The sequence below is a fragment of the Quercus lobata genome, chromosome 2 (genome assembly GCF_001633185.2).
Source record: "Quercus lobata isolate SW786 chromosome 2, ValleyOak3.0 Primary Assembly, whole genome shotgun sequence".
NCBI classification, from domain to species: Eukaryota; Viridiplantae; Streptophyta; class Magnoliopsida; order Fagales; family Fagaceae; genus Quercus; species Quercus lobata.
Genome location: NC_044905.1, coordinates 64,939,534 through 64,956,458, shown reverse-complemented (window position 1 = coordinate 64,956,458; position 16,925 = coordinate 64,939,534). Strand labels below are relative to the sequence as shown.

At 34.0% G+C, this 16,925-nt stretch overlaps 1 protein-coding gene across 3 annotated transcripts; it reads left to right on the top strand.

Moving 5' to 3' along the window:
* The first annotated feature begins 6,241 nt into the window (after window positions 1-6,241).
* Window positions 6,242-13,075, top strand: LOC115976226 (alpha/beta hydrolase domain-containing protein 17B). 3 transcript variants are annotated; one of them, XM_031097387.1, is made up of 7 exons: window positions 6,242-6,902; window positions 7,134-7,170; window positions 7,618-7,854; window positions 7,968-8,015; window positions 11,133-11,581; window positions 11,729-11,832; window positions 12,700-13,075. In XM_031097387.1, exons 1-6 carry the CDS (start codon window positions 6,565-6,567, stop codon window positions 11,799-11,801), a joined length of 1,182 nt encoding a protein of 393 aa, XP_030953247.1. In that variant the 5' UTR covers window positions 6,242-6,564; the 3' UTR covers window positions 11,802-11,832; window positions 12,700-13,075. The 3 variants fall into 3 exon arrangements, with proteins under 3 accessions (XP_030953247.1, XP_030953248.1, XP_030953246.1); XM_031097388.1 differs by having other exon boundaries at window positions 12,671-13,075; XM_031097386.1 differs by lacking the exon at window positions 12,700-13,075 and having other exon boundaries at window positions 11,729-11,982.
* The last annotated feature ends 3,850 nt before the right edge of the window (window positions 13,076-16,925 follow it).

Sequence of the window (16,925 nt, the reverse complement as noted above, 5' to 3'; positions counted from 1 at the left end):
AGTTGTGAAATTATAAAGAATATGGAATAAGGTTAGGTCTGAATTATGGCCCATGAAAGCTAATGACATGAAATGAAAGATAACTATCATTTTCTTGTACTCTTAGTGACTATTATGTGGAGCCCTGCATTGACAAGAAATTCTTAAAAACCTTCACTACAAATGTCAAAATGTTGTAGGTATCCAATTGCAATAATGGAGGGTGTTCCCTTTTTTCTTCTCACACCTGACCCAAACCCATATGGCCTTTGTTTTTCTAAATTGTCAAAAACGGAAACCCCACTTGTGACTTTGAGTGGTTGTTAGTGAATCAATCTAATTTTTAGTTTTGGACATTGATTTTTTTTTTTTTTTTTTTTTTTTTTTTTGAGGAACTGGACATTGATATTTACCCAATCATTTTACAACTGATGTTTGGAACGTCAAGGTTTCTTGCAAGCACAGAACCCTCAGGGAGGAAACAAACAAAATTAGCTCAATTTTTTTCAGCATATATAGTAAACTCCTAAAAATGAAAGAAAAGTTCTTAGCCTTTAATGTAATCCACAAGTTCAACAGTGGGAACTAAATTGTAGTCATAAAAAAAAATTAAAAATAAAAAACAAAAGGAACTAAATCTTGTGAGAGTGAAACAATATATAATAATTAATGAGGACAAATAAACAGACATGAAGGTCACCAATCACCACACTAGAACATTTATTGAATGGAATATGTATTTTGTGGGGGGTCCGAGGATCGAGGAGTAGCTAGTCGAGGAACAACTTGCCCCAATCCAAACCCAAAGGGGTAAACAAACCCTGAGGACTCCATCTGTCCGAGAAAAGTAAGAGGATCAAAACAATTGGTATCCTATGAAGGCCCAAGGAAAGGAGAAGAGATAGCAACGGGAGTAAGGATGGTGGGAGGAAGCTTCCTGAGAGATATACCTCCCACTTTCGCATTTAATGCCCTCTACCAACCTTATCAGCTGCATTAATGTGGAAATGACTCATGAACAGTAACTTCACAACTAGCAGTCCCTTCTACCACCTTTAGTAGAGTCTTGATGGGACAAGTATCCTGAAGAATGCTTTGAGACATACAAGTGGAGGGTTAGGATGTAAGGAAAGGGGATATAAAAGGAAATGAACCCCCCATAAATGGGGGATGAACATTTTCTCTGAGAAACAGTAAAAAAGGGAAGAGAATAGGGTATTATCTTGTGTCAAACTTGAACCAAATATATACAAGAGATTGATCCTCGGGGAATTATCTTGTGTCAAACTTGAACCAAATATATACAAGAGATTAATCCTCTGACCTGCCCGAGGAGGATATTATCCTTAATTGTTATTTACTTTACGCTTATCTGTTACTCTGGGCTCTTCGGCCTTAGACTTTAACTTAGCCTAGAATTGCACTTGAATTAGTTTCTCACTCTCTTCACAAATTCTATTGTTTGGGCTTGGTTTGAAGGACAAGGTACTACTGATCTAAGTGGGCTTGAACTTTTATTTTCTAAGTACCTACATATTCCATTAAGATATATTTGGACTAAAATACCATTTTGGTCCTTACATTTGAGATCACTATCAATTTGGTCTCTATATTTTAGTAAAAATTAATTTGATCTTTATTATTTTAAATATTGCAAGTTTCAAATAATATGAACCAAATTGACTACCACTAAAATATAAGAACCAAATTAATAGTGATTCTAGAATATAGACCAAAATTGTGTTTTTGCCTTAAATTTTATTATTAATCAGAAGCTGCTTACTTCAGGTAGAGTTCATAATGCATAAATTGTCATCAATTGAATTTAACAATTTAATCGAAGTAGGAAAATATTTCTATTAGAATTCACTGGTGTGTAATTTCGTACATATACACGGTACAATTAAAAATAATCACAATTATATAGTTCAAATTATACATTTAGAGATGTTGAAATTATACATGGTATTAGTTTATACATTTTTTAAACCATAGATTTTTAAAATATATAATGCTTTCTCATTATATATTTAATTTAGAATTTGATTGGACTTTTCAGTTTTTGCACTCAATAATTTATTTGCCACAACAAATTTTTAAAAAAATTATATAGACACATGGCGCAAAATTGGACTCCAATTGAAATCCAATTTAGAATGTAATTAGGTTTGGTCTTTTTGATTTTTATACTTAATAATTCACTTGGCACAAAAATTAAAATTAAATGAGACATGTGGCGCACAATTAATTGGATTCCATTTGAAATTCAATTTAGATTCTAATTTGATTTTCTCTAAGTTTTGGCTTTTAATAAATATATAGATATTGCCAACACAATTCATGGCCACAATTGCGCAGAGCAAATGATCCCGAGTTCAATATCCTAATATGATTGTGACTTGTGAGTACGTCGTTATGCTAATCTAAACCTGTATATTTGGATGAGTTTATTATTTAGTTTTTTTTAAGGTATATTTTTTTAAAGTCTTTTTTTTTTTTTTTTGAGAAACTTATTTGTTGTCTATTGACTCTATTTAAAATTGTATTTTTTTACATTTTATTTCTTTAAAAAATGTGGAAATTTTTTTTAGTTTTCAATTTGTATTTAATAAATAATGTTCACGTGACGTGATATGTTTGGTGGAGCATAAAGTGGAGCATATGAGGTTGTGTTTGGAAATATGTAAAATGTTTTCCGAGTGTAAAATATTTTAGTTGAAAATATTTTATGTAAAGGAAAACATTTTTTGCTATTTGACTGCGTTGTGGAAATTACGCCAGAAAATTATTTCTCGTGTTTGGACTTTGATGTAAAAAAATCTATTTTCAGAAAATGTAAGCCCAAGCTAGCCACCACCACCACCACCACCACCACCAAGGACAAGCACAGCCCATCACCACCCACACAAAATCTAGATCAGGAAGAGGGAAAAAACTGCCACCGCTACTATGTTGCCACCACCACCCACAAAAAATCCACCATCACCCACACAAAATCCACCAAAACACCACCACCCACACCACCACGACAACAACAAAATCAGAGAGTGCTATGAGTGAGAGTGGAAGAGAGGGTGTGGTTCCTGAGTGAAGGCACAAGATCGGTGACATGCAGTGTTCGATCCAGCCTTGATTGGTTGGAGGGAAAGAGAGAGAATGCAGATCGATGAGAGGAGGCAAGTGGGCACGGGCTTGACCTTGGGTATCTCTCTCCCTGGTTCCTTCGACTTGGTGTGAGTTAGTGAGGAGAGTGGACATTGGTTAAAGGTAAAATCACTATGTAAAATCATTTCCAAGTCTAAAGGGCTTAATTTACGGTCAACTGAAATATATTTTCAGTTTAACCGTATTTTCATGTGCACCCAAACACACTCAAGGGTGTAAAATATTTTCCAAATTTCTTTTTCACCCAAAACAAACATATCCAAATTTATGCTCTATTTAAAATGGGAAAAAAAATCTCGAAAGATAGCTAATAAATAATCAAATATATTCTTTTTCCTCGCACTCGCAGATAGTTAATAAATATTCTAGCAAACTTCTTATCATTTAAATACAATAAATGTTTTGCAATGCACGGTCGTATTAAATACAAGAATATTTACGTCTATAAGGCAAAGCTCACTATCAAAAAAAATAATAATAATAAGGCAAAGCTAACTGATACGGAATAAAAATTATTATTGCATTAAGTTAGACCAAGCATAATTATTAATAAAGCACCAACCCACCAACCAGGAGTACCACTTTGAATCTTACTTATCAAAAAAAAAAAAAAAAGGAGTACCACTTTGAATAAAGAATAAAAAATAAATATAAAAATCCCAAAATTTTATATTGAATCCCTTTAAAGCCATGTTTTTTTAAACATTCCAAAAAAACCTAGAGACAAATTCACACCCTCACATCGTTAGTTCTCTTAAATATGTGAAGTGAAATGTCTCTCCTTTGAACTATAGAAACACATTTAAATTTGTTTATGTTCCTAAAATTTATCTACTGATCACTTTTGATCTTTAAAGTTTCAAGTGAACTCTATTGGTCTTTGAAGTTTAAAAATGAGTGCTAATTGGTTCATTTGTTAACTTCTGTCAATTTCATTGTTTATATGTTTATAAGAACAATTACGTGACATTTTTTTTAATGATATGACAACTTTTATTATTAAAAAAATTACACATAAGAAATTATGTATTAGTTTAGGAAGCCCCCTTTCTAGTTGGGTCTTTCCCTAAATCCAAATCAGTATAACATAATTCCTAAAACTTTATTTGCAGCTGTTACCTGGATTTACTATGAAATAACAATAAATTTTACTACATCCAAGCCATTGTTAAAGAGCCATTATGATTATACCTAATTGCACCACTTCCAGGACTATGAGAATTCATAAAGGAATACATCATAGGTGGCTACGATGTGTTATGATCTTAGTGTTCTACATAGATTAAGTATAAGCTTAACTGTGTGTTTATAAGTTCTTGGGTACTCTCCTCTTACAGGCCGGTATTCAATGGTGAGTTCTACCCATGAGTTTGTAACACCATGTTATGAAACCCACCGTATTAATTGTAAATCTTTGGAGCTTCAAACAAATTTCACACATGGTCCAAGCCATTGGAGTTAAAAACCAAAGAGATTTCTCACCCATTCTATATAATCTAACCCTTGCCAAATATTCCATATGACCTAATATGAATAATTATATTTTAGTCGGATTCAATTAGCTCAACTAGTAAAGTTTTTTATTATCAAATATGAGATGTGGGATTTAATCCTTACCTTTACCAAAAACCAATTAGTGTCTTTCATTTTTCAAGTCTTCTCACCTTTCAAACCTTCAAATGTAGATCAATTTTAGGGAATTATGTTCTTCTGATTTTGATTTAGGGAACCTAAATAAAAATTAGTCTACCCAAGCTGAAGTGTGATTTTGATATGTAATTTTTGAAAAATAAAAGTTGCAGAGTTATTAAAAAATATAATGTTATTGCTCAATTAGAGTTAGGGGTGTTCACAGTGCGGGGCGGTTTTAGGCAATTTTTAGCACCACACTTTGCGGTGTAGTTTAGTTAAAGCCATAACCACACGACACCCCATTTTTGTAATCACATGTGCGGTGCAGTGCGGTGCGGTTTATAGTTTAGCCAAAACTATAATCGTACCATACCTCATTTTTGCGGTCACATATGCAGTGCGGTGTATAAGATATGGTTCGAAACTAGTATATTTTTCAAATTTTAGGCTTTTCTTGCCCAATCAAAAACTAATTTTTCCATTTGTTTTGAACTAAGTTTTAAACTATTGAGTTTTTTTTTTTTTTTTGGTTGGCTTTTATAATCAACAATTGCTAGAGTTATTAAACTATTAATAATATATTTAATATTACAAAAAATAAATATTTTAATATATAGAGAAGATGGGATGCGGTGCGGTTATACCATTTTGCGAGTGATTTTGGTACAGTTTTTGTGATTTGGTGAACACCACACATAGGCAAATAAATTAATGAAAGTTGCTTGAGTGATTAATATAGCTCATTTTTCAAAATTTAAGGGACTAATATGTAAACTTTAGGAATTAGGCACGATATTTTGGCCAAAAATAAAAAAATAGGTTGTTAATTTCTTTCGATATTGACATATGAACTTTCAAACTTTTGAAAGTTCATATTTTTCCACATTATTATTCAAATAGACAAAACTTAAGTGCATATATTTTAAGTGCTATTCCTTATGTGCTCTTAAAATTTTTAAAGAACAACATTTGAATACTGTATCCAAATTTTACCCTATTCAAATATAGGCAAAAATAGATTTTAGCTCCTCTTCGATAAATAATTAGATATTTGGGTAAAACTATGAGATTTCAAAAATTATAAATAGACACACATATGAGATTTGTTGTGTAGTATGGTGTTTTTTTTTTTTTTTTTTTTTGGGGTAGTACAGTGTATTGTTGTGTAGTATAGTGCATCGTTGATAACTGTAAAGCTGGCACCTAGTAGTGAAAAAAAGTCATAGACTACAGTTGTTACCGAAAAAAAAAAAAAAAAAATGAATAGGCTAATCCTAATCCTCAATTTATTTAATTACTGGCATCAGCAGCTGAAGGTTTGCCCTACAAGGACACGTGGATAGGCAGCCCCCCCATGCCTTGTTGTTGTAAAAGTTGTTACTAACATCACCATCACCCTCACACACTCACTGTCACTCACAGGCAGGCAATCACTACTCATCCCCACCTCCCCAAATTTTATTCAATAAATTTCTACACGTGCCCACTCTCAATTTCCACGCCGGAATTTCCTCCATTCTCTCTCTCTCTCTCTCTCTCTACTTCTTACTTCTGCTATTGCCTCTCACAAGTCACAACCCAAACACTCAATTTCTCCAAACCCTAGAAAATGATACCAAAAATAAACTACCTTCAAAATTTGAATCAAACTCTCAAACGTTTTCCTTAAATTGAATCTAAATTTCAGTTTTTACCACCAAAACACCATCTGGGTCACTCTTAAATTCCGCAATAAATATACATATATTTTTTTAAAATAAAATTTTGAAAGTTGTGGGGCTGTAAATAATGGGGGCGATGACGTCATCGATGGCGGCGAAGTTCGCGTTTTTTCCGCCGAGTCCGCCGTCGTATGAGGTGGTGGAGGAGGAGGAGGGCGGTGGTGGTGGTGGTTGTGGAGGAGTGAAGCTGAAGCTGAGGATGTCGGGAGGAGTGGAGACTAGGAGGGAAAACGGCGACGTGTTGAGGCTGAAAACGAAGAGAGGGAACGAGGTGGTGGCGGTGTACATAAGGAACCCATCGGCGTCACTGACGGTGCTTCATTCGCATGGCAACGCAGCTGATCTGGGTCAGATGTATGACTTGTTCACTGAACTCAGTATTCACCTCCGAGTCAACTTCATGGGGTCTCTCTCTCTCTCTCTCTCTCTCTCTCTCTCTTCCTAATTTAAAAAAAAAAAAAAATTATCCCTTTTTACATATATGTATTGGGTAAATTACACTAGCACCCCCGAAATATATTGAAAATTAGATAATTTTTTTGATGGTTGTTGATTTTTTTAGTTTTTTACATGCTTATATGAATATGATTTTTTTAAAAAAGAATTTAATTTAATTTTGTGTGTGTTGTGTTGTAGGTATGATTATTCAGGGTACGGGCAATCCTCTGGGAAGGTATGTGATTTTGTATTTTTTGTAATTTTATTTTATTTTGGTATTCTGTTTGGATTGGATTCTGGTAAAGTTTTGGTCTTTATTTTTGTTTTATAAATTTGGTTTTATTTTAGTTCTGGTAAAGTTTTGGGTTTTCTTTTCTTTTTTTTTGGTTGTTGTTGCCTTTTTCTAAGTAACTTTCTGTGCAATTTCTTGTCGGCCAAAAAAATTTGTAGTTTGCTTTTGTTATATGGGACCCAAAAAGGATTAAAACTTTTTCTACACTGAACTTTATATTACCTCTTTGGCATATTCAAGCTTTGATTTTTTTTTTTTTTTTCCCAGTAGTGGAAGTTTTAAAAACCCAAAGATGGAAGATTTTAATTAGTTTCTAATTAGATTGATTTAGAATTTGTTGTTAAAATAAGATGGGAGATGGCTGAGTCATTATATGCTTTACTTGAACAGCCGAGTGAGCAGAACACATACTCAGACATAGAAGCCGCATATAGATGCCTGGTGGAGAAGTATGGCACAAAAGAGGAAGATATTATTTTGTATGGGCAATCAGTTGGTAGTGGGCCCACTTTAGATTTGGCTACTCGGTTACCGAATTTGAGGGCTGTAATTCTCCACAGTCCGATCATGTCTGGCCTCCGTGTCATGTATCCAGTGAAGAGGACATACTGGTTTGACATTTATAAGGTTGATTTTTTTTTTTTTTTTTTAATGCAGAATTATATAATCTTAATGTTGAATTGTTTGCAATCTTTCAAAATTTGACCTCATAAATGTTTTTTTGCTTGTTTGCGGTGCAGAATATTGATAAAATACCCCTTGTCAAATGTCCAGTTCTGGTAATTCATGTGAGTATTTTCCAATTTCTCTATTTTAGTAAGATGTTTGTAAAACTAAAATGGCATGCGAATTTAGTATAGCTTGATGGAAAATCAGACTATAGAAGTTAGTGTCTGCACTGGTTGATTGGTCCACCATATATCTGCTTCAAATTTTTCTAGTTCTGGCATCTTCATTGCTGGATTTTATAGTATAGAACAAGGGGTTATGTGGTTGCGCTCAGTATGTAATATGTTGACTTTACGCTATATCAAATGAAACTTGAAATGCGGAATTCTTCGCGATTAGGTTGGAATTTAATAGCTATGGATAACTATACCTCTTTCATTTTGGTGAAATTTTTCAAAGACGTTGAAAATTTCGCCAGAACTGTTAAAGCCAGTTTTCAATGGAACCTACATCTTTGTCTTGTGATAGTTGACAATTGACTCCAAATGACAAGGTTAGATAACTGAACTTAATTGACACTGATGAAAAATTTCTTCTCTTTTGTTTACTGTTTATGCTTTTCTGTGTCATCATCATGAACACCCTGTATGTTTCTTTCATATTTCATTAATAATAGATCTCATATTACCTATTAAAAAAAAAAAGTTTGGTCGATCAGTTTGTAAGCAAACAATGATTTCTGACAAATGAAATGGGTGGGGAGATGAAAAAACAAAGAGGAACTGGGGCCATCTCATCTGTGGAGGAACTTGGAGTGCTCATGGCAGAGAAGGAAGAGATCAAAATGATGGCGTGTAAGGAGCGTGTCTGCCTCAGTTGCAAGGGTGGAGGTTTGCAAGGGAGAGAGGGAGATAGGGGCAGTGAGGTGTCCTGTGTCAGAAGATATATTACTGCTGATAAATTGAGGGGGTCATGAGAGGTTTTAGTGTGTGTGTGTGTGTGTGTGAGAGAGAGAGAGAGAGAGAGAGAGAGAGAGAGGTGACAATGACAACTAATAGGTGAGGAAAAGAGGAAGAAATGCTGTAGCTAGGTATTCAAAATTGGATTATTATGATTTCTTTACAGGTGCACAGTGAAGCCAATACTTTTTCAAGCAATAGAAAAAAAAAAGTTCCTAGTGAAACTTGTGGTAGTTAATTGAATCTTGCCAAATGTTCATCATGTATAAACGAGTTCTTAGCTATTAAATTTATGATAGTATAGGTAGGTTTTACTGGCTAGAGGTGTGTCCAAAGGGCTCTTCTTTAAAAGGTTTCCTACATTATCTAAAAAAACATAGCATAGGTAGGTTATATGTCAGTAACTGATTAGAAGTTGAGTTTAGTGGGTCTTTAGTTAAGGGAATGTGACTTTGATGGAGGGACCAAAACTGAAATTATTTTGGAATTTATTATTTCAGATTTCCATTTATGTTATGGGATTGGATTATTTTAAATTTTCATTTAAAAAAAAAAATTGGATTCAGATAGGGATCAAGTTTCATGTTTTAAGATAGGGATAATATTTAAATTATGTTCAGTGAAAGTTTTATGGGACGTGAACTTTTGTAATTGTGGAAGCACTATAAAAATGCTCCACATGGTGTTTTTTTAAATAAGATTTGTGAAAAAATTCTTTATCTGTATGGTGGTGATTCCATGCAACCCTTAGGTGGTGAAGCTTAAGGTTTTCAGGCTGCTCTAGGTAGTGAACCCTAGACTGTCTTGCATCATCGCATTAGAATTACACATGGCAGGTGTGCAGACCACGAAACCTTTATCAGTATGCTTTAGCTGTTGTGTGACAGACTGTTGGTTTTAAAAGCCATAAAATTGCATGCTGACCTGGTCGTATCAGTATCTCTCCTCTATTCACTGAACAGAACTGAATCTCTTAAAATGCTGACTGAACCTGTCTGAAATCATTGGTTTAGTCAATTTTTTCCATCTGGAATCATTGGTTTTTGTCAGTGTTTTCAGTTAATTTGGTCTTATGTACAGCCCTACCCAAATGATCACTGCTAGTTTCTGCCTTTTTTGTCATGTTGTGGTCAATCACATACATGCCATTGTTTATGTCCTGACAAAGCTCCAACATCCCAAAGAGTTATGTAAATAGATATCACATGTACGTAGATTACTCAATAGCAGCAGCATAATTTCACCAGGTGTCCAGGACTCTTGAGTTTTTATGTCTTTGTCACATTATTAGGGAGAAGGCCACTCATTTGAAATATTCTTCTTGCTGAAGGGTCTGAAGTGTTTCCACTCTAGCATCTTGCAACTAAAAGTCCAGAACAATTATTTATTGGGTTATCTTAAACTCATGTTTTGGAAATTCTTTGTTACTTCCACAAGAATATAAAGGTGAATTAAGGATGATTACCAAATTAAAATATTTTGGCTGTTTTACTTGGTGGTCTCCCCCTTTTTTGATAATCGGTAATTTTTTTTTTTTTGGGGGGGGGGGGGGTGGATGAGGGGATTTGAACCTTGGATGTTTCTATTGGAACCACCAGAATGTCTGCCCCTTAGGATGCTAGAGGATAAGTGGAAGAAAGGATGAGTGCAAGAGTTCAAGAGCAGTAATTTTATGTGGATACATACTCCAAAGTTTCTCTAGAGGATTGAAGGGTGCTTTTATGTCTAATTTTGGTGGTCACAAATTAAAATTTCAAGTGATGACTGATGAGACAGTGAGGGAATGTGATACTGCCTTTGACCAGGTGAATCACATATTTTATGTCCCATAAGTTTGATCTATGGCTTACAGAGCAATTTGTCCCCTAATCCTATGGATTTCCTATCTCAGTTGCCACTTCTGTAGAAGAGCGATTTCAATGCCTTTAAAGATTATACATCACTTGAGGTGGATGTAGGCCCAGATGTTCTTGGATGCCAGCTTCCACCCATTGTGGGTATAAAGACCATGATGTGGTTCATGCGTGCTTGTCTCATTGTATTAAATGTCTTACTATGATCTTAATTGGCGCACCTGATTAATATAAGTTCATGTACCCATTTTATAATCGATAGGTATCTGTCACCATATACATTGGTTAGCTGCCTTTCTTCACTAACTGAAACTCTCCTAGCGTCTGAACCTTGAAAGTAAGGCATCAAGCAACATTGGCTCAAGTAATTAGAAGAATCCTCATTTACCAAGCTGTTGTGCTCTGTGTTTGCCCTTTCTTGCAGGGAACTGCTGACGATGTTGTTGATTGGTCCCATGGTAGGAAACTTTGGCAGCTCTGTAAAGAGAAGTATGAACCATTATGGATTAAAGGAGGTAATCATTGTGACTTGGAGCTTTTCCCACAATACATAAAGCATCTCAAGAAATTCATATCAGCCATTGAGAAATCACCACATCTGAGAAAAGGATCTGGGCCAATTACAGATCAACTAGAAAATCCCAGGAACAGCACAGATTGTAGAGAGAAATCCAGATCCAGCACAGATCATAGAGAGGAGAGGTCTCGACCGAGTACTGACCAGAGAGAAAAGCCAAGGCTGAGCACAGACCGGAGAGAGAAATCAAGAACCAGTAGTGATAAGAGAGAGAAATCAAGAAAGAGCATTGATCGGTCTATTAAAGTTCACAATGGCGTGGACCGCGTGGACCAGCTGGAGAAACCAAGGAACAGGTTAGCTATAATTTTGACTGGATAGTATTGTTTTTTACCCATTTATGCTTCCTTTTTAAAACAAAGCTTGCCCAATGTGGCATGCATAATTGCATATATATTCAATATCTGCTTTTCCTCACTGTTGGAATTGCGTTGTGGTGGCAGCTTTGGGGACATCGTGAGATCAGTCGGATTATGCAATATTGATTGTTTCAAGCCCACAGCTACTAATTTATGAAGAAGATATCAGATGAGCCTACATATTGAAGGTTGTATTTCACTTGAATTTTTATTCTTTTGATTGGTCAATTGGGGTTGTTTGGGTGATAGAAATGCGTTGTTGTTTCATATCCACTTTCTAGAAGAAAAATAGGAAATTAATTTAACAAGGAAAATCATACGTCTCATTTGATTGTTAATACTGATTAATAAATCTGACCTCTCTCTGCACCTATCAAAAAAAAGAAAAAAAGAAAAAAAAAAGAAATAAATCTGACCTGTCTCTGTCTCTCTCTCATGTGACAATTTTTGTTATTTATCAACTTTGTATCTGTACAGGATGTCTTGTCTCAGTTAGTCTAGGTTTCCAAACCAAATGGAAGTTGACAACAATTTATGGAGAGTAAAATGGCTTGAGAACCAGGAGAATATATATATATATATATATATGGGCAAAAGTGAGCCAATAACTTGCTTACTTGAACTGCAATGTTAGGTTATGAGTAACTTGATTACAGTCTTTAGGTATTATACCTCAAAGTTTTTTCTTTTTAATAAATCGATAGTTACAAGGCTCTTGGCAAGTTTTCCAATAAAATAAAAATATGTGGATGCATTGATCAATGTAGTATAAACATTGTTATCTTTCAAGATGATTAAATTCAATGCAATCATGAGTTGGAATTTGATTGGGGGAACATAAATCACAACATCTAATAAACTTAATTTAATCTTGACCTTTTTGTATTTATAAAATTTATGAGTTAAGCTTGACACATTTTCATCAATTCATGTCAATTAATTCCGATTGAAGTATCTTTTAACTTTTTTTCAAGACCCTGGCGCCAAAAGAGCAGAATTTAAAAAAAGGTTAATTGTTTGCTCCAGTGATTCATTATGCTGATTCTTGAGCACAGGGACCCTGCCTGTAAGGGCTGTTAACGCTCATGGTGATTGGCACTGATGGGCTACCCTGGCTTGAATCTTTTGTGAATGCGGTATCTGATCAAATGAATGTGTTTCTCATTCCTTACTCTCCAACTTTAAGTTCACTGCAAATTCTGATCGGTTCACTCCAAGAGGGTATTGGGACCCGTATCTGTAAGCAAATATTGTTGTTTAATGTCAAAGTAGGTACCATTCGAGATTAGAAGCACGGGGAAAATTTTATTGGCTCAATCAATGCAATTGCATATATTGTTGAATTTAATTGAAAAAAGTCATTTATGAGTAATATATTGATGTAAGAAAATTCACAAAGATATAATAGAACTAAGAACTATATTTTGTTTATTTATTAAGGGTTTTTTAAAATAAAGAAAAAGAGAAGAATAAGCCACACTTAAACTTTTTTTTTCTTCCCAAATAAAAATTTTGCTTATGAATGAATGGATTGTTTATGGCCTTCTTGTGATGGTGGCTAGAGTTGTCGCTAAGCTCAAGTAATCTAACAATAAGCATTAAATTTAATAGTAAAGGTCCTAATTCAGGGATAACGGGCCAAATTCGGGGATAAAATGGTAAAACTTTGACTTTTTCCTTCTTGTGACAAGGAAGTGGGTACCCTTAAACCTTTTATTATCCTTAAGTGAAGACCATTGATGTCATCTATTATTTATTTATATATATATTTTTGGGATAATTATACTTTACCAACATGTGGTTTGCCTCTAATTTGATTTGCCTACCCGTGATTTCAATTTTGACACTTTACCCACTTGTGATTCCCTTCGTTAAGGCTCTGTTACCCACCTCCATTAAAAAGAAGGTTAAATATGTATTTTTGCACCATTTTTATGTCTCTCTCCTCTCAAAACATAAAACACATAAAAATTCAAGAGAAAACAAGATCAAAATGTGCTATTGGTAAAAAATATTATGCAATTTCTTAGAACTACAACTTGTATTTGAACTTATCATCTTAACCACAAATAAACTAATTATACATCTAAAAGCATGATAAAGTCGTATGAGAAAAATTAGATAAAAATTAGAACTCCTAATCTAACTCAACAATGTTCAAATAAATCAAATCAAATCTCCTGCTCCTCATGTCCAAAAACTAGAAACCCAGAAAAGTTGAAAACCCAGAAAAGTTCAAATAACAAAAATTGAAACTCCTCATGTCCAAAAACTAGAAATCCAGAAAAGTTTAAACAACAAGAATTGAAACTCCTCACGTCCAAAAACTGGAAACCCAAAAAAGTTGAAAACCCAAAAAACTTCAAACAACAAAAATTGAAACTCCACATGCCAACAAAAATTGAAACTCCTCAAGTGATTTTGTTTTGATTTTTCATTTTTTAGTCTTTATTTGGAAAGAAAATCTTGATTTTCTTGGGAAAACTTTGAATACCCAGAAAATAGATCAAAACAAGAATCCTAGATGCTACCACACGGGTCCCTCGAGAACGATCTACTCCGACCGGTTCATACCCAGTAGATCTGGGTCGAATTTTGCGCTTTTCGACTTGGTTTCGCCAAAGGTGAGCTCTACAGCTGAGGGACAAGAAGACACGTCAAGTGCCTATGCCACGCTCCTACGTGCCGCTCTTTTCAGCCCCAAAACCTCCGGTGAAGTTGCTTTTCCGGCCACACCCGATAAGAGATCCATTCCCAGCTGGAATATTTTCCAATACAAGAGTGAGACGCGCCGCTCCATGCACTCGCTTTTGCCTTTTGGATTCGACAAGGCCGTTTAGGGGGTTAATCATAGCTTGGTCAAGGCTCCCCAGAAGGTTCCACGGTCACCTTATAAAGCAAAAATTATGTGAATTTGTTAAATTTGGCGATTTGGGTTGGTTTGGATTTTGATTTTGCAAATTGGGCTTTTGGGGTTTTTTAAAATTTTGGTTTTTTTTCATTGTGCAATAATTATATTTTTGATTTTTTGTATTTGATCCATTTGTTTTCTCTTGATTTTGGGTTCATTTGTTGCTTGGGCAAGCTTCAAGTTTGGGAGTGAGGAGACATGAAATTTTTGCAATGAAAGCATGTCTAGAAAATGCAGGAGGCAGACAATCCAACAAAGTTTAACAAACATGATACCAACATGGATGTATCTCATCTTCATTCTTTGCTTATATTTGGAGTCAAAGATCTGCCACCTAAGTTGTCCATTTCAAAATTATTTTATACTAGATTCAAGCTGCTCAAGGTGTTGGATTTGCAAGGAGTTAAAGTGATTGAACTACCACAAATTTCAATAACCCTAACTTTTTGATCTATTTGAGTTTTTATTTTTGACATATTTCTGTGTTAGAGTAACGATGAGGGAGAGGTGGGTTACGGCATAGTAACAGTGAGAATCACCGGTGGGTAAAGTGTCAAAATTTAAACCACGGGTAGGCATATCAAATTAGAGGCAAACCACAGGTGGGTAAAGTGTAATTATCTCTATATTTTTAATGGTAATATTAAGAATTTTTCTTTCATGGTAAGCTCCATGATTGTCAAAATCGCGATTTGGATCGTAGGATCGCACGATTTTACGATCCTATCTGACCAAAACGTTTAGGATTGCACTAGGACTGTAAAAATGGTAGGATCGTATGTAGGATTGTAGGATCCTATCAATCCTACCAAAACATCATTTTTTTTTTGGTTTTTTTTTTTTTATGGGATAAAATTTTGGTTTTAATGAAGTTTAAAGGGTTTTTATTCTTCTGTGTTGTAATGGTATGATTTTTTATTTTTTATTTATAAAATTATGTTAACCTAAGCAAATGTTTTCTAGTTTATAGTTCACTTGTAATCAAAATGAATGAATGTTTCATCATTTCTAAACGAAGAATTTATATTGGCTTTACTATATTTTAAAATATAATGTTGTTAAATTTGTTTGATCAATATACTAATTTGTGTTATAATATTACTAATTTTTTTTCTTATATATAATTTTATTAGTATGCTTGTATTTGTATATTAATTTATTATTTTTTTGAGCATGTTTTGTAATTGTTGCTGAGTGGTATAATTTGAATAGTTGAATCTGAATTTGTATCTTGATCTCTTTTGTAGCTCTAATATACAAATATACAATGTTTACATAGATGATGAAATGGATAATGATGATTATGATGGTAGTTATAAGAACTCTAGAATGAGAATAATTAAAAATGTTCACTTTACCTTAATATTAATCTTGCTTTTGGATTTTATATTTTAGTTAGCTAGTTTCTATTTGATAACTTATTTTGGATTTTAAACTTGGAACTTATAACTTGGAAAATATTTTCATATGTGTTAATAAATATTTTGGTATTTGGTTGCTAATTAAAAATTTATTGAACTTTTTAGATACATTGGGTCAAAACTTAATTATAATTGTTTCGTTAGTATAAACGTAGCGATGTATGACATGCAAATTACATCATATGATGCAAATCTTTGTTTTTTATGGATAAATTCACAATTTACGTGATTATTTAACATACAAAATCATTATTAATATGTTTTTTGCTTTAAATCCGAAATATGTAAGATCTTACGATCTACGATCCAATCTTACAATTTACGATCCCACCTGCCTTTCACGATCCTACGTAGGATCCCGATTTTGAGAACCTTAGTAGGCTATTTGTTGTGTTTCAGTAACTTGAGGATCTCGTATGCTAGTCAATGGCATTTTAGCTGAATTGGCATCTTTCTATGCACAAAGTTCTTGGGGGTTTAAGGAGGAAAATGGTTCAAGTTACGGGGTCAGCAGCATATTATAACTATCTAAAAAAAAAAAAAAAAAGATCTCATATGCTAATCACTTGTATTGATCATTTTCATCTTCTCTAGTAGTATAAGCATAGACCCCCCACTCTATTCTAGTCTATACCTGAGGCCCTAGTCTCATTGATGAAGAATACCTCCGACTCTTACTAAAATGATTAACACTATATAGTAAGTTCAATAGACCAAAAGATGTAAGCCCAAATCACTTTTGAAGCCCAAAATAGTCTCATAAAAGTGGCACACGTTGTCGTACACCAGTTATTACTAACATACGTCTGTTAATGTTATTTTAGGTGAATGCCACTCAGTGAGAGCAACCCTAAAATCAATTAATTACATATCTAACTTGGGGGTTGATCAACTATTAGCTATCAACAATTTAGAAACCTTAAGTTTTTGAATTTTGGCTATAAATACC

Excerpts from the sequence above, each read along its gene's own strand:
- LOC115976226 (XM_031097387.1), top strand. The coding sequence starts at position 6,565 with ATGGGGGCGATGACGTCATCGATGGCGGCGAAGTTCGCGTTTTTTCCG. Across the intron at positions 6,903-7,133 it reads CTCCGAGTCAACTTCATGGG|GTATGATTATTCAGGGTACG; the intron begins GTCTCTCTCTCT and ends GTTGTGTTGTAG. Across the intron at positions 7,855-7,967 it reads ACTGGTTTGACATTTATAAG|AATATTGATAAAATACCCCT; the intron begins GTTGATTTTTTT and ends TTTGCGGTGCAG.